The sequence below is a fragment of the Dendrobates tinctorius genome, unplaced genomic scaffold, assembly GCF_039654945.1.
Source record: "Dendrobates tinctorius isolate UK_male_01 unplaced genomic scaffold, ASM3965494v1 ptg000135l, whole genome shotgun sequence".
Lineage (NCBI taxonomy): Eukaryota > Metazoa > Chordata > Amphibia > Anura > Dendrobatidae > Dendrobates > Dendrobates tinctorius.
In genome coordinates, this window is record NW_027361803.1 from 8436723 (window position 1) to 8453990 (window position 17268).

The window sequence follows — 17268 nt, forward strand, 5'->3', positions numbered from 1 at the left end:
TAATGACTAATCCCTCCGAGAATCCCCTTGATCTTAACATTTCCCTTTCAAGTTCCAGGCCGTCAAGTGGAGATTGTCCACTTGAGGATGGAAGAATGGCCCCTGAGAGAGGAGCCTGGGGGTTGAAGGGAGCACCCACGGGTCTGTCACTGACATGGCTTGCAGGCACGAAAACCATGGCCTTCTGGGCCAGAATGGTGCTATTAAGATTATCCGTGCTTCTTCTGCTCTGATCTTCCTGATCACCTGTGGTAGTAGTATAATTGGTGGAAAAGCATATGCCAGTTTGAATTGCCACGGGGCCTGGAGTACATCCAGAATTTCCGGATTGTCTGTTATATTTAGAGAGGAGAACCTTCGCACCTGCCTGTTTTCTCTGGTGGCGAAGAGATCTATTTGGGGGTAGACCCCATAGCGACACGATGTGTGTGAATATCCCCCGGTCTAGACACCACTCTCCTTGTCGCAGTGTATGGCGGCTTAGAAAATCTGCCTGGACATTGTCTCTTCCCCTTATGTGGAGGGCTGAAAGAGACAAAAAATGTTTTTCTGCTAGGGATAAAATCCTTCTTGCGGAAGACATTAAGATGACTGATCGAGTTCCGCCTTGTCTGTTCAGATACGCGACTACTGTGGTGTTGTCCGAAAGGATTCTTACGTTTTCCCCTTGCAGCTGTGGAAGAAAATGGCAAATTGCATGATAGACTGCTTTTAGTTCTTTTAAATTTGACGAATCCTTATCTTCGCCTATATCCCATAGGCCTTGGGCAAAAATATTCCCCATATGGGCTCCCCATCCTGTGGGGCTAGCGTCCGTGATAATTATACGGGAGGGTGTTATAACCCAAGGTACTCCCCCCGCTAGGTTATCGTCCGTTAGCCACCATGCAAGGGAGGTTAGGACTCCCTGGGATAGCGTGATTTTCTTTGTCAGATTCCCCCGGACACGAGATTCCTCTATGAGAATTTGGTGTTGTAGCTTCCTCGTGTGGAACTGGGCCCACCGAACTGCCGGGATGCAAGCCGTGAGGGATCCCAGAAGGGACATTGCTTCCCTTAAGGACATGTATGGTCGATCTATTGCTATCCTAACCTTCTTTTTAATTGCTGAAATTTTTACCTGTGGCAGCAGACACTTTTGGTATATGGAGTCTAGCTCGAGACCCAGGAAGGATTGGATAGACTGCGGCTCGATTCTGGACTTCTTGAAGTTTATTATCCACCCTAGGGCCTGTAGGGACAAGATTGTATCAGCAACTCGCTCATTACATTGTCGAATTGAATTTCCTACTATCAAGAAATCATCCAGATAGGGTACTATTAGTGTATCTTTCTGGCGTAAAAAAGCCATCACTTCCAGCATCACCTTTGTAAATACTCGTGGTGCGATGGAAATGCCGAATGGCATGGCCGTGAACTGGAGATGTTGTATTTTGCCATCGAGGAGGACCGCCACTCTGAGATATTTCTGATATCTGTAATGGATGGGAATATGATAATAAGCGTCCTTCAGATCCAAGCCTGCCATCATACAATTGGGGAAGAGAAGTTTAATCGTGGATCTTATGAATTCCATCTTAAATTTATGATTTATTATAAATGAATTTAATTTCTTTAGGTTGATTATCGTCCGGAATGATCCGTCTGGTTTAGATATCAGAAAGAGAGGGGAGTAAAATCCTCTCCCTTCCTGCCCTTTAGGAACCTGGACCAAAACTTTTTTGTTCAGTAGGTTCCAAATTTCAGCTTCCAGGGCCTGTTGTTGAACCGGTGAGCTGAAGGATGTTATAATTAATGAATTACTGGGTACATGATGGAATTTTATCTTTAGCCCTTCTTTAATAATGCCCAGAACCCAAGGGCTAGCCGTAATTTTCTCCCATTCTCGAAGAAAATTTTTTAGCCTTCCTCCTACTGGAGGGATTGGTTCCTCAGTTCCTGTCCCTGCGGAAGGAGGATCCCCTAAATATGGCATCTTTGCCTTTTCCTTCCTTTGTGGTCCAGCGGTTTTGATTTTCTGCTGTTCTTCCCCGACCAAATGGTCTTCTCCTAAACGCCCTCCTATAGAATGGGAGAGGAGGGTTAGGGAATCCTTTTTTCCTTTCTTTTGCCTTCATAAGGATTTCATCTAAGGCTTTCCCAAATAGGAACTCACCCTCGCAAGGAATGGTACACAGCTTTGTTTTGGACTGGGTGTCACCTCTCCAGCTTTTAAGCCATAGGCTACGTCTGGCGTTATTAGCCAATCCTGCTGTTCTGGCTGCCATGCGTAAGGAATCCGCCGAAGCATCTGCTATATATGCTGCTGCGCCCCGGATTAGTGGTATGGCGGCACGTAGCTTGTCTCTGGAGATCTTCTGGTCTATCTGCTGGTCTAATTGATCGATCCAGACTAGCATAGAACGAGCTGTGCATGTACTGGCTATTGCCGGTTTAAACATACCGGTAGCCGCCTCCCATGCCCTTTTTAAAGCAGCGTCTGCTTTGCGGTCAAGAGGGTCTTTTAGCACCCCTGTGTCCTCTACCGGTAGGATCGTTTGCTTTGAAGCGGAGGCCACTGCTGCGTCCACCTTTGGGACCTTACCCCATGTCGACAAATCTTCGTCGCTAAAGGGGTACCTTCTCTTTGAGGTTGAGGGCAGATATCCTCTCTGGTCCTGTCTCTCCCATTCCTTTTTAACCAGAGCTTTTATTGCTGGAATGACCGGAAAAACTCTCCTTTTCCTATCCGTGAGCCCCGCAAACATAATTTCCTGAGTCGTTTGTGGCTCCTTTGTGTCTGTGCATCTCATTGTATTCCTTACTGATTTAACTAAATTATCCATATTATCTAAAGGAAAACAGCAACGGCTCTCCATCTGTGAGGAGGACGCTGATGTGGATGCATTGGAATCATCTGAGGCTATTTCACCCTCATCGGTGTCTACGGCCCCTGATGGCTTAGTATTTTCGATACTAGTAGGCCTGCTAGACTGGTTTAAGGCCTGTAGTTCTTCTCTAATTATGGCCCTTATATCAACGGCTGATGTTGATGCCTGTTTCGCCGTTTCGTTAACGCATCTTTTGCACAGTCTTTTTGTGTAAGAGTCCGGTAGCGGACATGTACACAGGGCACATTCTTTATTTTTTGACTTTTCCTTCCTCTTAGTCTGAGATGGGGACATTATGACGGAGGAGAGAGGGAGATCGAGAGAGAGAGAGAGAGAGACATATCATCAGCTTGATAGGCAGAGCGACGTCCACTCACCCAGAGAAGCTGTAGGTACCGGCTCAGGAGGCTGAGAAGGAGGCTTGTTAGCGTGGCTTCTGTGGCTACGATCCGAGGAACCTCGTCTTGCGTGGTCCTTGGCTGCTGCTGCATCGCCTGCCTGGGGATGCGTGTCCTGCCTTGGTGAAGACATGATTGCACGCCGTATACTTTTGCCCCCGGCCTTTTGTAAGCCCCTTCATGCCTGGTACCTCCCCCTCCAGGTGAACTATCTGCGGCTTATTAGTATGCGCTTCAGCGCTCCTCTAGCCGCCGCTCGGCTAGTAAAATCATCATCATTTTTTTTTTTTTTTCTCTCTCTCTCTGGAGGGGGTGGGGAGCGCCTGCGTCTGTGGTGCCACCCAGCCGCGCATGCGCTGTGAGCCGAGGAGCCTCCGGTGACCCGGAAGCTCCTCCTTACCACTTCCTGCCGCGCTGTATGAGCGTTCTCCTGGACGCTGAAGCCCCTCAGGAACGCCGGAGGCTGCCGTTTTCTCCGGTTCCTGCGCCCCCACATGGACCGGAATAGATCTTCTGCCGGTGTCATGTTCTCTTCAGACGAACACCGGTCAGCGCCACCCGGTACCGGTGTTTCTGGCTCGTAGTATATCCCAGCCGAGGAGGGAGCCGGATTCCAGCACTCCCCCGTCGCTGCCTCTGGACCGGAACCCCTGCCGTTCTCGCAGCAACTGCACAGGCGGTTCCTTGGCCCAGGTAAGACTGTAGTGTATCCTGCGATTCCCCTTAGGAACAGGAAACCAACTGAGGAGGAGAGGCGGACCGCCCTCTTTTATCTCTGTAGGTTTCCTGTTCCTATGGGCGGATCCCTCTCTCCAAGTGGGTGCTGTCGTGGCGAAGAGTAAAAAAATATATTTTATTGCAGCAAATCAAGGCATATTAAAAACAAGTTGCCTGGAGTGCCGTCACTCTTCTTTTTTCTGATTCCGCTATGCTAACTAGCTTGGACGTGCACCCTCCACATGTGAATTGGCTCGTTTAATTTGGATTCCTCTCATGGCAGCTCCAAGACCTCCCTCCATAAAGCTTTTGACGTTACAGGTAGAAAGTGCGACTTAACTGAACATTAAGAAAACCAAAATCCTGACCATCACCATGAAGGAAGTCCATATAAAGATCAAAAATGTAGAAATAAAAGTGGTCGACCACTTCATTTTTTTGTGTGTCCATCATTAATTGCAGCAGCAGAATAACAGCAGAGATTATGTGTCAGATAGCACTGGGGCGCACAACCATGGACCAAAGGTGGAAGTGCAAGTGTGTCGCAATCGCTGTCAAACAAAGTCTGATCACTGCAATTGTGTTCCCAGTTGAGACATATGGCTGTGAGATGGTGCCCCAAGAGAAGATTGAAAATAATTTAACCATAGTAACATAATAAACTAGGGGGGGTTCCTGTAATTAGCGTCACAGGGGACTACATACTTTTAATAAGTGAATCTACCTATTTATTGGGTGAAAAGTAGTCACTGTGCTGTTTGGTATCATGGACCAAAGAAAGCTAAGGAAAAAGTTGTCTCAGGAGATAAAGAAAAATATAGATGAACATGTTAAAAGTAAAGACTATAAGTTACTACAGCTGCACATATTCAGAAATGTAAGGTCTACGGGACTATAGATAACCTCCATGGATGGGGGTAAGAGAAAAATTGATGAGAAGTTGAAGAGATGTGTAATACAAATAGTAACCAAAAAGCCCAAAACAACTTCCAAAGAGACTAGAGGTGAACTCCAAGATCAAGGTACATCAGTGCCAGATCGCACCATCCGTCGCTGTCTAAAGAGGACTTAACGGATGACTACCAAGTGGCAAACCATTGTTGCCACAAGGCTCCCTGTAAAATGTCCTTTGGACAGAGGAGACAAAACTGGAGCTTTTTGGTGTCACATCAGCTCTATGCTCAAATGAAGCATAGAAAGAAAAGGACATTGTACCTACAGTGAGACATGGAGGAGGCTTGGTTAGGTTTCTGGGCGGCTTTGCTGCTTCTGGCACAGAGGGTCTTCAATTTGTGCAGGGTACAATGAAATCTCAAGACTATCAAGGGATTCTGGAGGGAAATGTGCTGCCCAGCGTCAGAAACCTTGCCCAAAGTGGCAGCTCATGGGTCCTTCAGCAGGATAATGACCCAAATCACAGAGCTAAAAACATCCAAGAATGGCTGAGAGCAAAGCATCGGATTCGTTCTCTTGTGGATTCTATGAGCCCTGATCTACAGCCTATTGAATATTTGTGGAAGGAGCTGAGATCTGATGTCTGGAGAAGACGGCTTCATACCTGAGATACAAGGAGCAGTTTGTTCACAAGAAGCCGTCAAAATCCCTGTGCATGTTGGCAGAAATCTCCTTGAGAGTCACAGAAATCGTTTGTCTGCAGCGATTGCCTCAAAAGCTTGTGCAACAAAATATTAAGTCAAGGGAACCATCATTTTTGTCCTGGCCAATTTCATTAGGTTTTTTTGTTTTGCTTTTTACATTTTCGACCACAATTGAAAAGCAAAAAAACAAAGTCTGATTCTCATTAGTTGATATTCAGTAAATTAAACTTGAAAATTACTTTTGTCAGTTTCATGTTATTTCAGTGACCATTGCGGGATTTTGTTACTTTAGCAGAAGGTACCAACAATGTCGTCCATGTCTGTATTATACCCTCATGTTTCTTTCTGATTGGCTGTGTTATATCTTAGGGTTGGGGGCTCCTCACTTTTCTCCTTGGTCTGTGGGTGCCCTTCCACATGTTATTTGTAGGGGCTCCTGACTGTATATCGTCTCCCCTCATCTCTCCCCCATTACACTATATTATTATTATATGTCACCGATGATAATGGCGTCTTCAGGTTTCTCTTCCTAATTCCATCTTCTCTGCTTATTTCAGGAAGAAAAGCCGGATACAAGACGACCGGCAGTGAGTATTCTGCACATGTGGCTCTGATGGGAGGTTTTGGCAGATTTGCTGTAAGGTCACAGCCGGCATTAAGGAAACACATGGATGTCTGGTGTCCCCAGAGGGAGCGCTGATCTTACAGAGCGACGCTCAACTCTGGGTCATAGAGGACAGAGACCCAAGTGGACGACCCCGTATATTCCATACACTATAAATACACCCGAGTGGTGCAGGATCAAAAACACATGGCTGCTTTATTTCAAACACAGCACCGGCCCCGTCCACAGGTTGTATGTGATGGATCGGAGCTCAGCCCTATGCACTACAATGGAGCTGCAATACCAGACATGACCTATGGACGGGGGGGGCGGCGCTGAGTTGGGAGGGAAGCAGTAAAGAGAGTCCGCCCCCAAAACTCTCATTAAACCTTTTATACATTCATATAGGGGACGTAGCCTCCATAAAATACTTGTACACTAGATTTTACTTTTTTCATTTTATTAGATATGTAAATGGGGGATCCTCGGTGCACGCATGGAATGGCCAAGGGCTCAGTGCACCGTTCCACCCCTGTAATTGCAATACTCCCCATCTCCACTCATATAGACTAACATTGCTCACTTTGGAGCGCTGATTGACCTGAATTCCCAGCTCTGCACACACTGACACTGCAGGGGCCAAGAGCACACACAGTGTCTGTGTGTGCGGATGCATTCTGATCCCTATCCTATCTGCAGCTGCTGCTCACAGGATCACACGGCAGCGGACGGCCAATGCTGACAGGAGAGGAGAGCACTCTCACACTGTATCTGCCCACACTCACTCAGCTCCCGCAGTGTCAGTGTGCACACCTTATCTACCTCTCCTGTCAGCAACAGTGTGATCCTGGTGCAGTGAGTGGCTGCTGCATACAATAGGGGGATCAGAACACAGTTTCACACATTGACACTGTGTGTGATTTACACCTCTGCAGTGTCAGTGTGTGTGTGGCGCCCCTGAGGGTTCAGTCGCCACAGAGGTTCTGCACCTCCCCCAGAGGTGTGGTATCCCACTTCCCAGGTAAGGTGGAGGCACCTGACCACACTCTGACACCTACATCCAACATACACTTAGGGTCCATCCAGGGTGCCCTGCTGTACTAAAAGAGGATGATCTCATCCCTGCTGGTTAGGAAAGGGTGTTGGGAGGTGGGTGGAGCTAGAGGTTTAGAGCAGGAGAATTGTAAGGAAGTCAGGATCAGTTCTCCCCTAAGGGGAGAAGTGGAAGGACATAAACAGAGCAGCTCCTAGTTGGGAGGAGCTGCTGGAAGGAGTAGATACAGAAGGAAGCTCCCTCTAGAGGGAAGGGGATCCCAGAGGCACGGGCTGAGCGTAGGCCACCCGTGGGGCTCGTTCCACGCTGACGGCCGTCAGGTGGAGGGTTCAGGTCGCAGAAGGTTCTCGGCCCCTAGCCTAGTGGTGTGGACAACAGGACTCAGCTACCAAGCCGACAGCTGTGTCAACTTTAGGGGCCACAGCCACTAACCACAGTTATCTTCGCCAGAAAGGCAGCCAAAAGGGAGAAAGGAAACAAACTGTGCACGTTATCCGACAAGGTCCGAGGCTGCTGGCCTGGGACACTGACTGTGAGGTGTTGTGTAGGAAGAGGCGAGAAAGCAACACAGTGAGATGGCCAGGAAAGGCATATACTGAAGGTAGTGCTGGAAAAGTGTTCTCCATTTGCCTGGGAGTTTACTGAGCCTCTCACTGAAGGACACAGCACCAAGCGGGCATCTGTGTGCACCTAAACTGTGAGTAAAGCTTTGGAACTGCACCCAGCTGTGTCCTCTGAATTCTTTCTGCAAGATCTACTCAGCACAGCTACATCTCTTGCCAAATACTAACCCACTATCTTCTACAACAACTATTGCACTGGGACAACAGCTCTGCCTGTGGAGAGCTATTCCAACTCTGCTGCAATATACCATCAGTCCCAGAGGATCTGCACCACAGCGCTGGTCACTGCTGACCAGAAACCACAGGTGGCGTCATGAACACTTTACTATAAACTCTTTATTTCATCCCTTGTAAATATTCCCCTTTTATTGGACACCCAGGGCCACGGACCGGGTCACCGACGCTGTGACACTGCCCCTTTAAGAAGCGGCCCAGTACTGAGTACCTCGCTGCCCTGGCGGGTGCTCCATGTGCAGGGCTGAGGATTGTAATAGAGTGGGTGGTGCGGTGTCCTGAGCTCTTGGCCACACCAGTGGTGCACTGAGGACCCTTCATTTACATATCTAATAAAACTGTTTTTATATAAAATGAAAGAAGTAATATCTATAGTTCAGGTCTTATTTTATAGGGGGTAAATCTCCTATATGAATGTATAAAATGGGTCAATTAGAATTTTGTGGATGACAGACTCTCTTTAAAGGAAATCATTAAGTTTTTGCTATTCCATCTGAGTGCAGCATAATGTAGGGGCAGAGACCCTGATTCCCTCTTACCAGGCTGCTTGTTGTTATTTTGATAAAATTACTATTTTATCCGTTGCAGATCTAGCAGTTCTCTGCATGCTGAGCTTCGTATAATTCTTCCCACACCACTGACTGGCAACTTTCTGCCTATACACAGGGTACACGAAAATCTGCAAATCAATACAGAGTTATACAGAGCGCATTACTTGTCCTCTAGTGATAATCTCCTGCTGAGAAAAGAGGGATTTTATCAAAACTACAGCAAGCAGCACAGTAAGTGACACAGCGCTGGAATCAGGGTCTCTGTCTTATGTTGCTATCAGATCAGATGGTAAAACCCTGGTGGCAGATTTCTATTAAAGTGGATGAGGAGATAAAGTGCTGGGATTGCACTCACTCCAGTCCCAGAAGATGCAGCGGGAGCTTTATATGCTGCGGACGGCACGGATACAACTTCTATCCAGCGCCATCCCAGTGACTTACATGTACATCCTGATGCAGCAAGTTACGCCCCATGAGGACAGACACAGGCGCCATTCTGTGTGTTAATCGCTCTCTGAAAAGAAAACCAGACACATTTTCTGGAGACTGAAAACTGCTGCACATGAATGAAGAAAACAAAAAACAGTAAAGAGAAGGTTTCCCAGTGTTTCTCCACCTTCTACTCACATTTCATCTGTGACATCTTAGAAATCTGCGGGATTTTGCTATAAATCATTTCCTATTTTCACAGCTTCGGACACATCCTCCGACTCCAATAATCCGGCCAACGCCTAATGGTGAGTGGTGATGTCTTCTGTAAATGCTGCCGCCGTGCAATGAGGGGAGAATTAGGAGAAACTTACTGGGGTAAAGAGGAAAGTGGGGAGGAGGGAAGGGATTGGATTTGTCTTTTCTCATATATATATTGATCATTTATAATGTGATCGTCACTTACAAGAGAAGAATATAAATGCTGTATATTCCCGGTACATGGACGGTGCAGACTGGGGGAGCAGACAGATTCCTTCACAGCTGGTCATACACTAAAAATGGAGAAAGGAAAGAAAAAGAGTGACAAATTGGAAAAACAATTAGTGCATGAGAAAGTTACAGCCTGGGAGAGACCCCGTCCGTAATAATCCCAATCCTCCCTTTTCTACCGAGATTAAAGAGAATAAAAAAAAAAAACACTAGGCAGCCAGCCCCTCCATTGTCTGGTTGGGTGACTGGTTGTTTTCATCAGTGGAATGCCCCTGTGCTGCCCCAGCCTTTATCAATGTAGGTCTAGTGCATCCCGCTAGTGCATTAGTAAAGGTTTTGGTGAGTCTACCTTTCATGTAATGTGTTTGGTTTTTTTTATTTTCTATGTTCACTGTAAAGAGAATCTATCACCATGTTGTTGCTGTCTTATCTGAGAGCAGCATTAAAGTAAGTACAGAAACCCTGATTCCAGCACTGGGTCACTTACTGGGCTTCTTGATGTAGTTTGATAACACGCTGTTTTATATGCTGCAGCTCTGCTAGTCTTCTCATTGATGAGTGTCTGTTCGGTAGTCCTATATATTCATGAGCTTAGTCTATCCTCGCCATACAGTACTGATTGTCAGCTTTCTATGTGTTAGGGACGGCGGAACGCACTAAATATTAAATAATAGAAAGTGCGTTCGCCGCCCGGGGTCCACCGTGCAGAAGGTGTTAACACTGCTGCTAGATAATGGCGGACACTAAATATGGCGGTATATCGCACACGGGTTGAACGTCACCCGCTGTGCACTGGTCGTACTCTGTTAACTTCACAGAGACGCTAAAGCATTAACTTAAATACTGAGCCTGTTGGACTGACAGGTCTCAGAGGAGTGCACGCACAGTATATGGCCACAGGAGCTGGGCACTAGGCAGAGGGTCAGAGTCCGTCTAGACCTACCGTGCGTGCGGCGTCGCAACTGCGCACGCCAAGAGGAGCTGCAGACTGCAGCGCGGCAACAGACACTGCCACTAATCGACTGTGCCCGGTAGCAGGCGCACTGTCGGACGCTAGCACTGTGGAGGATGCTGTTGTGGCTTGCCACTGGCTGGCGCTGACTCTAAAGCTAAGTCCCTGTACACACTCGTAATATCAGAGGGAGGGGATCTTAATGAGTCATTCGCAGGTTCATGCATCCATCATCATTCACACAATAGCAACTAGAGACTATACTAGCGCATGGCCGAGCGGCCATGTGAACCTTTTATAGCCGGAAGCTTCCAGCTCCCCGAGATGGACCAATCAGATCACGAGAAGGACCTGGACATGTGACTCCCGATCTCCAATGGGAGATCGTCTTGTGAGCATGCTCAGTAGAGCGACTGGAGGACAGCTTCTGAAGTGACTTGCTGCTGGGCAGCCTGCGCTGCTATTGCCGGCCCAGAGGTGGCAGCAATAGTCAAACCCAGAGAGCTAATCTGAGCAGAGCGTCTGGGACGCCGAGATTGCTGTGCAGGCTCCCGAGCGGTCAAGACTGCTGAATGCAAGGCTCTGGATTCCTGCTGTGCAGTTGGAGGAACCCAACGCCTAACACTATGGGCCATAAGCTGTCAGTCAGTGTTGTGGGTGTGATTATGTGGAGCTTATTGAGAGGACTAGCAGAGCTGCAGCAGATAAATCAGATTTTGTCAATTACAGAAAGTGACACATTGCTGGAATCAGGATCTCTGCTCCTATTAAAGTCTTTCCCCTGATTGGGAAGCATCAACCAAGTGACAGATTCCCAATAATCACCTTATCATCATCCTTGCAGCTAAACCGTGCACCTCCTATGTAGTTTGGCCTCCTTTAAGGTGTTGTCTAATACTCTGATATTGATGAGCTATCCATAGGGAAGGTCACCAGTATCAGATTGGTGGGGTCTGACATCCGGCTGCTGCAGTGTTTTATTCGTTGCTTCACATAACAATCACACCATTACAATAACATAAAGTGGCAGCAGTATAGCCTGATTGATGTAGGGTGACAGTAGTGTCACAATGTTGCGGGTTTTAACCCTTCATCAAGCTTAAACCAGCAAGAACCAGATAGGAAATTCAGTGTGGTATTTCTCAGCAGTGTGAGGGATGTGACCTTACTTTCAGCCACTGTAACATGGTCTGGGTCATTATACAGGGGTTTCATAATAGTGAAGAAATGTCCATTGTGGAGAGTTCTGGAGAATTAGGAGGACGGGAGAAGGCCCCAGACTGATGGACATCTTGCAGCACGGAGATAATGAGGTTTATTTAATGAGGTCTGGAAGACGGTGGATAAGGTCTGATACAGTCTGTAACTCTACTGGAAAGTACAGGAGTCCTTGCCGTATCCATAGATGCTGTCTGATAGATTTATCTTTGCTGTTGAGTGATATGGAGGCTGCTGTAAAATCCCATGGGTTGTATCTACAAAGTAGTCGCTGACTGGTGCAGTGAGCTAAGGGGAAAATGGTCAGCACTTGGATCAGTACCAGAGAGGGAGGGAAAATAACAGAATCACAGATCAGAGATGTGGTCAGGAAAATACCTTCCCTCACCCCTGTGCTCCTGTCTATCCATGCTGCCAATACAGGACCTACTGAAGATATGCCTGTCCCACCTTTGCTGGGCAGTACGCTTGCCGCTCAGCTCGCGCTGCATATAGTTTCCCCGTTGGGAGCGGTTTCCTTTTCTGCCGGACCGCACATTCCTATTACAGCCAAACCTCCCTAGTCCTCCTCTCACCCGGCTTATGAATCCTCAGATACCTTCACCACAGAAGAGGTGACCTAAGAGAAGAAATCAGAGGAGCAGGTGTTCTTCCTCACACCACCACATGTCCTGTTATAGGGTTGGATTGTTTAATTTACTCCTTTGTGTAACCTGTCCTAGCAAATAACGGGATAATCTCCTATGTACAGTGCTGCTTCATAGTTTGGGAACCCTTCAGAATTTTCCATTTTTCTGCATAAATTTGACACAAGTCCTAAAAGTAGATGCATAGAACAAAACCAAACAAATGAGTTATAAATATTAGACTTTGATTTTTTTTAAATGAGGAAAAATGAACCAATATCACCTGTCTGAGAGAATCAAAAGTAAGTGAACCTTTAGAATTAGCAAGGTAAAATTAGTCTGATGCTTTCAATCAATGGGATGACAATCAGGTGTAAGTGGATGTCCTGTTTCAGCGATCTATCAAAGTCTGATCATCAATCAAGTTTGTAGTAGTGTATCATGGCACAAAGGAGATTTCTGAGGACTTCAGAAGAAGAGTTGTTGATGGCCATCAGGTTGGAAAAGGAAGCAAAACATCTCTAATTAGTTTGGACTTCAAAACAAGGAAAAGTCAGACATATTGTACAAATGGAAGAAAATCACCCTCCCAGGGAGTCGTTGATCAGAAATGATCACTAATAGCAAGGTGTATAATAGTCCATGAGGTGACAAAGGAACCCAAGGTGAACTCTAAGCAACTAAAGGCTTCTCTCACAATAGTCAATGTTCAGGATTCCACCATCAGGAGGACACTGTACAACAATGGTGTGCATGGCAGGACTGCAAGTCATTTCTCCTCAAAATGAACATTGCTGTCAGTCTATACTTTGCTAAAGATCGCATGGAAAAGCAAGAAGGCTAAAAGGAACAATGTCCTTTCTATGGATGAAGCTAAAATAGAGCTTTTTGGTTTAAATGAGACACATTGGTTTGGAGAAAGAAATACACTGCATTACAGCATAAAAACCTTATACAATCTGTGAAACACAGTGGTGTCAGGGTGTTAGGACTTGGACTGCGTACCTGTTTTGTCTGCTCTTACCCTTAGTTCTATTGGATTGTGCCCTTACCCAAAATGGAGTTGCTGGCTTCACGGGGGCCATCGTGTTTCCTGTCTGCTGCATATATAAAGGAACTCTGCACACTATACCTTGCTTGTGTATCTTGTACCTTACTAGCTGGAAGGACTTGCAACCTGTTTGTTTCTTCTATTCCTCGGGATACCCCGCTTGCTTCTGGATTTATGTACCACTGGAAAGACTCTGTTGCCCTACACCTACTCTGCACCCACCTCCGCTACGGTCTGCCCTCCATTAGGAGCTGGCCTGGGCTCTGGATCCTGCCTTGCTGGACTTGTATTTGCACCCTCGGTCTGTACTACTAACATCTGCATATTCTTGAGACTGTCTTATTGCCTGCTAGAGTTGTAGTTTGCATCAGTTATCTGAAGTTTATCTCTCTTGAAAATATGTATGTATCATGAACTGCGATATACCGTGTTTGTCTTCATTCTGACCCACGTCATAAGTCTCCATAGACCTTTAGCATAATCTTATTACACAGGGTTTAGTCCAGTTTTGCTACATCTAGGCCAGGATGGCGGCCATCACTGATGAAACTATAGCAATCAGAGGAAAATGTCACAACACCTGTCCAAGAGCTGAATCTCAAGGGAACGTCTGTCATCCTCCAAGACAATGAACCAAAGCACATAAGTCGTTCTACAGAAGAATGGTCAAAGAAGAATAAAGTTTGAATGTACAAGTCACAGTCCTGACCTTAGTCCTATAGTGGAAGGAGCTGAAGTGAACAGTTCATGGGAGAAAACCACCAATATAACAAAGGTGAAGCTGTTCTGTAGAGAGAAATTAGCCACAATTCCTACAAGCCGATGTGCAGGACGATCCAACAATTACTGGACACATTTAGATGCAGTTATTGCTGCACACGACGTCACTCCAGATACTGAGAGCAAAGGTTCACATACGTTTGATCTTTTTCCTCAATAATAAAATTACAAAATCTAAGATTTTGACTCATTTGTTTGGATTCTCTTCATCTACTGATAAAATCTGATGTATTTTTAGGCAAAATTTATACAGAAATATGGAAAATTCTGAAGGGTTCACAAACATTCAAGCGAGACTGTATGTGCTGCTGTCAGGATGTCCAAAAGACTCCATTTACCACCGCAGCTATCTGTCGGGGCTTGTGGACGATTCCCAGTGACATCCAGCTTATGGCTATAACGTGACTCGGGATCAGCGGCAGATAAGTGATAAATCTACAGTCACATAATTATCTCTATATATAACTGTACAGTCGTCACCCAGAGGTGTTGTGTCCTTTACACAATGTGTCTCCTCTCACTTTCTGGCGTAGTAAAGCTCATGTAGTGACATATACATATATTATTGGTACTTTCCCCCATTATAGAAGGTGATGGAGCATTTAGGACATTATTAGACCGGAGTAATGATCTCTAATGGGAACGGTTTGTACTTTTTGTCATTACAGAGCCGGACGAGAGACGTCTTCTGCCTCCATCCTTGTGGACTGAAGAATCTCACCTTTCATCTGTCATTACTTCATTGTGTGTGATTATATAGGAACCGGACGTATGCAATAATCTGATTATTATTTCGTCTAATCTCGGAATAAAATGACCGCTCATAAAAAACAAGCACAAAGCAGAATTGTGAGGCCTCCGGCTGGGTCCTGATGATGGAGGTCACATTTTCTTGGAAGCTTTTGGGTGAAGTCTTTACATATTTGTGTCTCTTACACAGTTATTCTCATTAATGGCGCATTATACTGGGGGCGGGATCGCTGCATATAACATTATGTCGCTTTATTTCATGCTTTTTACATTCGTTATAACATTTTCTGTGAGGATTTGGGTTTCTTTTTATTGTAGCTTCAGTTTTGTTCTGATTTTGATATTTTTCTATTGATATGATTAGATATCAGTACAGGAGACAACAGGGCACAGAGCAAATGTTGTATTATACCGGAGGGGTCATTATCCGTTCTTACATGTTACACAGGGAAATGCAGAGGTCCCATGTAAGGCCTCCTTCACATGTCCGTGTTTCCAGTACGTGTGACCCCATCTTTGTCATGGACCCCACACGTCCCCATTATAACCTATGGTGATCTTCACATGTCCGTGTTTTCCAGCAGCTGGATACCAAAACCCAATACAAGTCTACGGGTCTGTGTAAGACGAGTGCAGCGCACGGACGGCGTCAGTGTACGGTCCGTGTGTAACACTGCAGAGTATAGGAGAAGCTTTGTCATTTCATTCTTTATCCATACTGAAAAAACACAGATGGCACACTGATCCAACACACTGGTGACACCGGGCCTGTGTTTCCGGTATCAGGTTCATACGGACGTGTGACGGGGCACTGATCGCTCAGCTCACATTTAGGCTATGTTCACACTGGGCGTTTTTGCAGTTTTGTTTTAATGCAAATTTTTGGCTGTGTTTCATTACCAGCAAAGTCTATGAGATTTTAGAAAATCTCATGCAGACACCTTGGTTTTTTTGTCATCAGGATTTTGTGCTTGTCATGGTTTTTTGCACAGTGGAGCATGTCACTGCATTCAGCATTTTGTCTGCTCTTTTTCAGCTTTTTTCACCCACTGAAATGAATTGGTGTTGAAAAAACGCACCAAAAACGCAGGTATCAAGTTTTGCTGCGTTTTTTTTTTTGTTTTTTTTTTTTGCCAAAACCTGATTCTATAGAATAAGATTTTTTTTTTCAACAATAAACTTTATCAGCATTTCCAAGAGACAAATCTAGCAAAACCGCAGAAAAAAAAAAACTAAGGAAAACATGCTTTTTTCTCCATCTTCTTTCCTGCCAAGAGATCAGGTTTTGCTGCATAAAAAAACGCCAAAAAAACACCTAAGTATGAACTTCCCCTTACACTGCAGGGTAATAACGCCATCTGCTGCATGTGATCCCAGCGGGAAGAGGAGGATCGGGGTCGGGTTATTATAAGGAGAATGTATAGGGATGAGGTTAATACAGATACTAGTGGTGCGACTGTATATCACTAGCGCAGCAATAATAATGACCCCTGTATTGTAGTGACCCGATGCACAAACACCGAGAGATCCAGCTCTGACGCCTCCTGCAGATCAGCGTGGACGAGCGCTGTGACTGCGCTGACATGGACCCAATGATCGTCCAGACTAATCTGCATGTGGCTTCAGAGCTGGGTTTCTCGGCGCTGACACATCGGATCACTACCAGACAGGCGCCATCTTTATTGCTGTACTGGGATCTATACAGCCGGACCACGAGACTCAGCAGTAACATCGTCCTGACAGGTTCCCTTTAAGAGCAGCTGATCATTTGCCAGAAGTAGAAAGAGCGATAGTAACAAGGATCTATTAAGAAAAATGTTTGTGGATCAGAATATGCTAATTTTATGCTAATGACCGGGCTCCTGACTGAATGTGAGGCAATCAGCCCCGAGACATTATATAACACCACGAAATATCATCCAGAATAACAGAAATCAGAAGGAAACATAATCCCCGGATTTTCTGCTCCAGGACTTGGTTTGGTTTTTTTGTATAAAAATTGGAATAATTATAATAATTAAAATGTGATCGCCTGTATTGTGTGGAGCTGATATAAATGGATCTTACAGTATTTCCTGATCACTGATCTATAAATAAAGGACATTTACAACGATGTCACAGTCGTCTTTTTCCGTTACTTTTACTGTGGAATTTAATACAATGTTTCCCATGTTATTATAATTACAAAAAGCTACAAACTCCGGAATATTAGAAAAGTGCAATTCATTCTACTGGGGACAAGAAACTTACTGGGGAGTTTATCTCCAGAAATATAACACCTTCCGGGCAGTCGCGTTACTTTTTACATAACATTATTCTTC

The 17268-nt window shown here is 45.6% G+C and overlaps 1 protein-coding gene across 2 annotated transcripts in view; it reads left to right on the top strand.

The window, feature by feature from the left end:
• LOC141048419 (class I histocompatibility antigen, F10 alpha chain-like) overlaps window positions 1-17060 on the top strand; it is a 173334-nt gene extending 156274 nt beyond the window's left edge. Inside the window, exons 6-8 of one of the 2 annotated variants that reach the window (XM_073543966.1) lie at window positions 6141-6170; window positions 9341-9386; window positions 14866-17060. In XM_073543966.1, the coding sequence (XP_073400067.1) occupies window positions 6141-6170; window positions 9341-9384 (74 nt within the window). In that variant the 3' untranslated portion in view covers window positions 9385-9386; window positions 14866-17060. The remainder of the gene's footprint in view (window positions 1-6140; window positions 6171-9340; window positions 9387-14865) is intronic. The other variant, XM_073543965.1, reaches the window with a different exon arrangement.
• The last annotated feature ends 208 nt before the right edge of the window (window positions 17061-17268 follow it).